Below are 7246 nucleotides of genomic sequence, written 5' to 3'. Positions count from 1 at the left end.
CAGAAGCGAGTCGACAGAAGCGAGAAAGCGACAACTTTCTACTCCTTGCGAGATCTTGCGCTCATCTCCTCACTCTTTCGACCTCCTCTAACCGTGCAAAGACTCGTCGAACGAATAATGTAAGTATCATCTCTGCCCTCGCCGGATACTCTGGCTGATAACTCTTGTTGCTGCAGGGCAAATCGCTCAACTAGATCAAAACTCCGGGCCGAGGAAGCTGAAGCTCAGGAAGCTCAGTCACGAGGTGGGTATTGTGCTTGTGATATTCTATCACTCCAGACTGATCCTCTGGTAACCTCGACGTGCCCAGACGATGAACCTCCTCGACCTCGAACTTCCCTCCTCTCCCTTCCCGACTGCGTCCTCCTCCTGCTCTTCGAAGATATTTACGAAGAGCAAACGTATGGCTCACTTGCCCACCCTTCGATTGCTCCAATCACGATCAACAAACGAATCCATTCTCTCGCACGACCAATCTGGAACTCTCGACTCGATACCTCTGCAGCGCAGCTCGACCTCCATCTTTCCAGACTACTCGCCAGCCCTACGCTATGCAACAACCTCCGCCAGTTGTCCCTAATCTTTGTGCCGACGTTCACTCACGTCATCAAAGTAACCCTCTCCCGCCTCACTCGTCTCACGCATCTCTCTGTCCATCTCAAAGGACAACAGACTCACGAAGGAGTATCGGCCCTGATCGAAGGGGTCAAGGGCTTGGACCAACTCGCTCATTTCGCTTTCTTTTGTGACGATGAATCCTGGAGGAAACGGAAACGCTTGCTCCTACATTGGCTGGAGGAAGTGAAGTGTCCTACTAGGACGTGTCAGCTCTACAAAAATGGTTACCCACAGTTGAACCTCCAGTATTCGGATAATTACTGGAGTTGGAAGTGTCTCGACTTCGAGGGCGTCAACATCGATTGGACGAACACTCGGTTTTTCTCCCTCATCCCGAACCCTGTCGTCCCTTCTCAAGTCAACAACCTTCTCGATCGTCTTGACCGCGCCCTCCGGCTTGTGAGTTCTCCTCGATGTGCGAAACTGGTCGCCCTCTCATTTACCCGTCTCTCTTGCCAGCCTCGTGACGAGTCTTCGCTCCGTCTTCCTCTCAAATCTCTTGCACTACAACTCAGGTTCTTACGTCCTGAATATCGATCTGACCCCGACAATTTTACCTCCGAAAATTTCACGCGTCTTCTCCGACTTCTCTCTTTCACCGATGTTGAACAACTCAAATTCGCAACTTTTACCTGGATTCCGAAGATTTTGACTGCACAACGTGTAGTGTCCCTTCAAGTATTGACACTCACAGGCTGGGGTAGTTTCGCGGAAGATGTGCGTTCTTCCCAGCTCGTTCAAGATGAAAGCAGCTAACCCGTGTGTGGTACAGGACAATTTCCCCGCCTTCTTCAATCTACTCTCCTCATTCCCATCCCTCTCCCAGCTCCATCTTGTCGGCAGTAACTTCTTCGGCGGAAGCCTCACGGCTGACGACATTCAAAACCAGGATGAACAAGGTTCCCTCCTCTTCCGGTTCCCCCTCCTGCCTGCTCTCCTCACCTGGCTTCGTACTTCAAACGTCAAGATCTTCACTTATCGATCAGGAGCGTACGCCAAGAGAGAAGTGAGGTGGACAAGGTCAAGGGAGACGGAGGAATTTGCAAGGGATTGTTGGACGCTCTTCTGAGCTTGTGAAGATGAGCAATATGACTTGATTTGTCACTCGTTAGTATCTACTAGGTCAAGGAGGAATGGTAGCTGCTCCCCCGGACGGGAAGGGGACTGTTCAATTGAGTGCTCATTCGAGATTTCGATATTTTCCTACCTTCCTTAGATCCGGTTGCCCCTACGAGCAGTCATCGAATGTCACAGCTGCTGGAAAGCAGCCACTTGACTGTACTGCGCGCGGGCGTGCGGTTCTCCCACTTAGTACCTTCTCGTTCCCGTTTTCGACTCGCCTGTCCGTCGAAAACTCTGCGCAATTCGCAAGCTCTCTGCTCTTGCTTGCATCACCACACTCTTTACTGAGAACCTCTCCTTATGTGGATTACCTTGCTCGACTCGGCCTGTCCGTCACTTCAGGACTGAAAATTTGCAACATGCAAGTTCACAAGTTTTCGCGAGTCGCGCGTGAGCCGGCGCTGCTCCACGCAGTAACTCTCTCCCTGAACTGACGAATCGCTCTCGGAAGAGTTAGAGGCAGGCGAGTGTGAACAGTCGAAAAAGCTCTGCGAGCTTTGTTACCCTTCCTCGACGTATTTGCGACTACAAGCCCGTTGCCTTTGCTACGTTCTTTCTCGACACACAATGTGGAAAGTGCGGTTCACAAACTAGTAGTCGAGTTGAGGAACATCGAGGTATTTCGGTCGTTCGCAAACTATCGAAATGAGCTCAGGTTAGGAAATCGTCAGTTCAGGTCGATGCTCGTGCTCTGAAGCGAGAGTCACTCACGTTGAATGCGTCGATTCGCAAAATGGAGACGGTTTCGTTCAAGTAAGTCATGTTTCCAACATTTTGCAATTCTCCGACCGCTGCCATGAGAGAAAGAGACGACTCTCAGAACTTGCTCTCTCGGGCGGTCACAGCAATGAGGACTCACCGACGATCTCATTCAACCAATAGAGCTCACGAGAGCTCGTCTCGACTTTGATCCTGAGGTGCAGGCCTCCATCGATTTGTCCAGGTCCAGAGGTCTGAAAGTAAAGCTCGTCTCCTTTATCCGTGACTCCTTCGTACCGAGTATCAGCCGAGAAGACTCCAGTCTGAGGGTCGACGAGACCCCAGTCAGCTCCGAGGTTTCGAAGCGTTCCTGAACGGCGCTCGGACGCTTCGAGTTCAGCGAAACATCCACCAAATTGGAAAGGAACGAGGCGTACCGTTGAAGTAAGGCCCCTCGATTACACCTCCGATGATAGGGATTACTTTCCTCACTCCATAAGGACCTGCGAGATCAGGAGCGAGATTCGCAGGGCAATAAGCGAAAACCGTGTAGAGCCACTTGAATTCGGGAGGAGTGGGAGCAGTCGTGACGTGAGGTGACGAGCTCGAATCATTCTTCGTGTTATCCCTCTCGAGTAGGAGAGAGCGAGAGTCGAGTTTTTGCGAGGCGGAGAGAATCGAGAGCGAGGAGACGCAGAGTGGAAGGAGGGAGAGCAAGAGACTGAAGGTCGATTTCGTCGTGAAGAGCATGGTATCGGTTGGAACAGGAATAAACCGAGGGAAGGAGCAAGAAGAAACGAAGGGAAGAAAGCTGAAATAGAGATGAGCTCGCAAGTTGACAGACAAGGTGGAGAACTTGAACCGGGTAAACGTTCAGAGAGTCACGACGCTAGTGCGAGTCGCAAGCATGGTCGTTCACGTGCGTCGAGTCTAATCGACCGAAAGACAGGGAACCGGTTGTGTAAAGTCGAAGAAGGTAAGGTTGGATTCGGGTGAACTATTTCGAACGAACCGAAAAGCCGGAGGAGTGGGGAGAAGGGCGAGGTGTACCGGGTTTCGAGCATGGATCGCAGACTTGGGTCACTCATAGTCTGCTTCGTATTGACGACGGGACGTCGACGGGGCTAACGTGGAGGTGAAACGTGAGACGATCGAATTACTTCCTCTGTTTCGCCTGTTCTACGACTTCTTCAACTCCTTGCAGAACCTCCCTCGCCTTTCTGATCCACTTGTTCCTCTCCTCCTGACTTCGACCCCTCGCTTCACTTTCCTCGAATTTGCGATCAAGCAAGACTTCCTTGACTAGTCGATGACATTCTGCGGCCCTCGCGGATCTTTCGGTAGACACAACGAGTCCCTTTGCTTTCCTTCCTCCTCCTCCTGCTTCTGCTGATGTTGTGCGAGGTAGAGGTACTTCGATCGGTATCCGCGAAACGAGAACGAGCATTTCCTTCGATTCGAGGTCAGGAGTTTTCCAAAATTCGGCTTCGACCTGCGCGAGCGTTTGTGTAGGTAATGTGGGCGTGTTCCCGTGAGATTGACTTTGTTGCGATTGTGTATCAGTCGGCATCGAAGAGAGGGAACTTGAAGCGGCAAGAGCTCGCTTTCGTGGCGATGTGAGATGATCAGCAGAACTGGTTGCGGCGAGAGTCGATGACGAGAGAGAAGCGAGGGACGGAACATCGAGGGCGACGCTCGCGGAAAGGGGGTGTGAGTGAGATTCGAGATAGGTAATGAGAAGTCGAGGGAGGAATGGCGACGAGGGAGAGGAGTGTAGTGACAGGAGCTGTGCGACCGACCGACTGATCAGTACGAATACAATAGAGGGAGGCAAGTAGAACCGTACCTCGAGGAGAGTAGGGAAACTCGAATGATCGAGAGCTTTGATCCTCTGAACGAATTCGGCCAAAGTTGCGGTTCCGTCCAAATGACCCGTCGTCGACAACTCTCCGATCTATCGCACGAATAGTCGAGTCAGTCAAGTCAAAGTACAGTATGGTAGAGATGTGACTCACGAGACACAGCAATTTCACTCCGACTTCTTTCTTTTCCTCCAAACTCATTCCTCCCTCGAAAGGCGGCTCTTCTTCGTCTTCCTGCTTCTCTTTCGCCTTCGCCTTCGAGCCTACCTTCGCCTTGCCTTTGCCCTTTCCTTTGTAGTCGTCGTCGGAGAACAAGCTCGATGCATCGCTTTCACCGTCTGAATCGTTCGACTCGACTTGAGATTTCGGTAAAGCGGAATCCGTGAAAGGCCAAAAAGCGACGTCGAGAGCTTTCGAAGAGAGTTCCCTTGCGATCGAGGAGGTCGCAGAGGGTTTGAAGTATCGCAACAAACTGATAGGTTGAATCGGAGAATCTAAGTCGTCAAAATAACCGTCAGTTCTCGATTCGATGGGCAGCTCAAAGACAGGGTACTGACCGGTAGCAAAGGCCGTCTCTTTCTTCTTGTCAAACTCGACTCTCCAACCCTCGACGCAACTCCTCAAGATCTCCCATCCTCCATCGAGAATTGGTTGTTCTCTCGTCGGAACTCTCGGTTTCTTCGCCATTGTCCCCGCCAAGAAATCCCACAGATTCTCAGTCTGTCCGATACGTTTCGCGCTAATTGCGAGTACGTCGTCCGAATCTGACAGCGAGAGATCTTCGTCCGAGTTTGAAGGGGGAGCTGAAGTTGCTTTCTGTTTCCCTTTCCCTCGTCCTCCTCCTTTCGTGTTGGTCTTCATACTCTTCGTGAAGGTTGTTGACGGTACAGGTGAAGAATTGATCGATGTCGATTCGAATGGATCTTCGAGAGTCGTCGGGGAGGAAGATTTCGGAAGTTTAGGGATTCCGTATCCTCTGATCGACCGACAGACGACTTCGACTCCATTCGTCGCGATGAGGTCGTCCAGAATCTTTCTCGCTTCTTCTCGGATCTTCTTGTGAGAAAGGTTGAACGGATCTTGGTCGAAGGAGGGGAGAACGGGTTTCGTTCTCGCCGAAGAAGTCGTTCGAGCGAAAGCTGATACTCGGGTTGGAGGCTTGAAGAGGAGGGGAAAGAAGCAGAGGGAAAGGATTTGTCGAATGTGTTGTCTGGATCGATAGCGGAAGAGATTCAGCGAGGAAAAGGAGAGAGAAAAGTGAAAATGAAAACGAACCTCGTGGGATAAGCGGATTTGGCAATCAATCCTTCTAACGCCAACAAAGCTCCCTGATCTAGATGAGAATACCTTCGTCGTTCAGCCCAAAACCCAGAGCTCAACGAGAGAAAGAGACTCACATTCAGTCGAATCGTCGACTTCGAATTGAGTCGAGAGGTAACTCTTCTCTGATTCTCCCATTTCCATAGGTCCCGAATCCCCTTTACCTCTGAAACCTTTCGGTACTCTCTTCCCTCGCTTCTTGACGTCTGAACCCGCTGCATCGGACGGGAGTTTCGCGTCGAGTCGAGGTTGTTTCGAACTGCTCGGCGAGAGGTCGGGATCGGTTGAAGTTGGGGGTGCTGGAGATGTCGAGCGCTTCTGTGGTATTATTGCTGCCATGTTCAGTCGTCGTTGAGGAGATTGGTGAAGAGTAGAGGTCGAAAGACAGAAGCCGCGTCCTTCAAACTCTTACACCTCACTTCCGGCGCAGCGACGAGTCTGACGACTGCTAGGGCTCATACTCACCCACAGAAACACGCGCCAAATTGCTCAGAAACGGCTCGGTATCGCTTTCCTCGCTCTCTCAGGTTCTCATCTGAGATTCGCGTTTGCTCTCTCGCTACGTCGCGGGAGGGCGTCGAGCGAATCCAGGTGGAGTGAAGCTGCGTTCGTGCTCTCAAGAGGGACGAGCTAGATCGCAACGATGAGAAGCACTGATCTCTCGCTCGGATTTCTCCGTTTTCTGACGTCTTTCCAGTCCCCCTCGCGCGTTTACAGTAGATATCAGACGAGGAAGGGTTGTAGAATCAGTACAACGACACAAGGATGGGATTCGGGGACGAAAAGTCGGATTTCGCTCGAAGTGATGTCCGTTGTCTCAGAGGGGAAAAATCGCCCTAGTTTTTGTTTCCCCTTTCTCTCTTCTCTTTCTTTCTCTTCCTCTCTCTCTCACCTCAACTCGATCTTCGACTTTGAACGTCAAACCTCGAACAACTCTCACTCACTCAAGTACTCGAACAAATTCAGTCGAATCAATCATGAAATTCTCCATCTTGATCCCCTTCTTCGCGTTCTTCATCTCCTTCGTCCTCGCCGACGACTTTTTCGATTCGAACTCGTTGGAGGACTCCTCTTCTCCTTTCTCGGTTGGTGACGACTCGTTCAACGACGACGGATTCGGTACTGGTCCATACAATGCTCTTCCGGATCCCTGTCAGTCACGAACCTCTCTTTGACCAATCTCTTTCTGTTCGTGACGAGGGCTGACACCTCGTTCGAATCTACACAGTCTTCACTGGATCTAAGGGATGGAAGGGTGGCCGTACTGGACCAAACTCGGAGGCTTGGACTTACTCGAACGTCGAAGGTGACGATATTCCCTCGAAGAACAAGATCTTGAACGACAAAGCGAAATACGACGACAAGGGAGACAAGGGTGTCAAGGTCGAAGAGAAGAAGGATTGAGCAATTCGTTTCGATTAGGGACTTTCCTCTCGTTCATTCGTTTCTTGTTTCTTGTCATTTCGCTTCTTTTCTTTGTTTGATCGTGTCTTGGGTTCTGGAATCGATCGCTTGTTCTGTCTCTCTCACTCGAGTACTATGCGAGACGCTTTTGCTGCGAGAAGCGAGTCCAGAAACGAGAAAAACGAGTCTTTGCCGTTTTCTTGCGCTCTCTCCCTTCCCTC

At 51.1% G+C, this 7246-nt stretch overlaps 3 protein-coding genes across 3 annotated transcripts; 1 reads left to right on the top strand and 2 right to left on the bottom strand.

The window, feature by feature from the left end:
* Positions 1–2323: 2323 nt before the first annotated feature.
* JCM6883_004876 (uncharacterized protein) lies at positions 2324–3189 on the bottom strand (the record flags this gene model as incomplete). Its single annotated transcript, XM_076635669.1, has 4 exons — positions 2324–2377; positions 2452–2531; positions 2600–2809; positions 2877–3189. The coding sequence occupies 4 exons, from the start codon at positions 3187–3189 to the stop codon at positions 2324–2326; spliced, it is 657 nt and encodes a 218-aa protein (XP_076484350.1).
* Positions 3190–3595: 406 nt separating this feature from the next.
* On the bottom strand, positions 3596–5960 carry JCM6883_004875 (uncharacterized protein; the record flags this gene model as incomplete). The annotated part of the gene is made up of 6 exons (XM_076635668.1): positions 3596–4225; positions 4286–4393; positions 4455–4795; positions 4859–5511; positions 5577–5634; positions 5699–5960. 6 exons carry the CDS (start codon positions 5958–5960, stop codon positions 3596–3598), a joined length of 2052 nt encoding a protein of 683 aa, XP_076484349.1.
* Positions 5961–6598: 638 nt separating this feature from the next.
* JCM6883_004874 (uncharacterized protein) lies at positions 6599–7025 on the top strand (the record flags this gene model as incomplete). The annotated part of the gene is made up of 2 exons (XM_076635667.1): positions 6599–6773; positions 6850–7025. The coding sequence occupies 2 exons, from the start codon at positions 6599–6601 to the stop codon at positions 7023–7025; spliced, it is 351 nt and encodes a 116-aa protein (XP_076484348.1).
* Positions 7026–7246: the final 221 nt, after the last annotated feature.

This window comes from Sporobolomyces salmoneus (assembly GCF_050403485.1).
Source record: "Sporobolomyces salmoneus JCM6883 DNA, S_salmoneus_JCM6883_v1_ctg135, whole genome shotgun sequence".
Taxonomy (NCBI): Eukaryota; Fungi; Basidiomycota; class Microbotryomycetes; order Sporidiobolales; family Sporidiobolaceae; genus Sporobolomyces; species Sporobolomyces salmoneus.
Note: the sequence above shows the minus strand (reverse complement) of the source record. Positions and strands in the feature narration are given on the sequence as shown.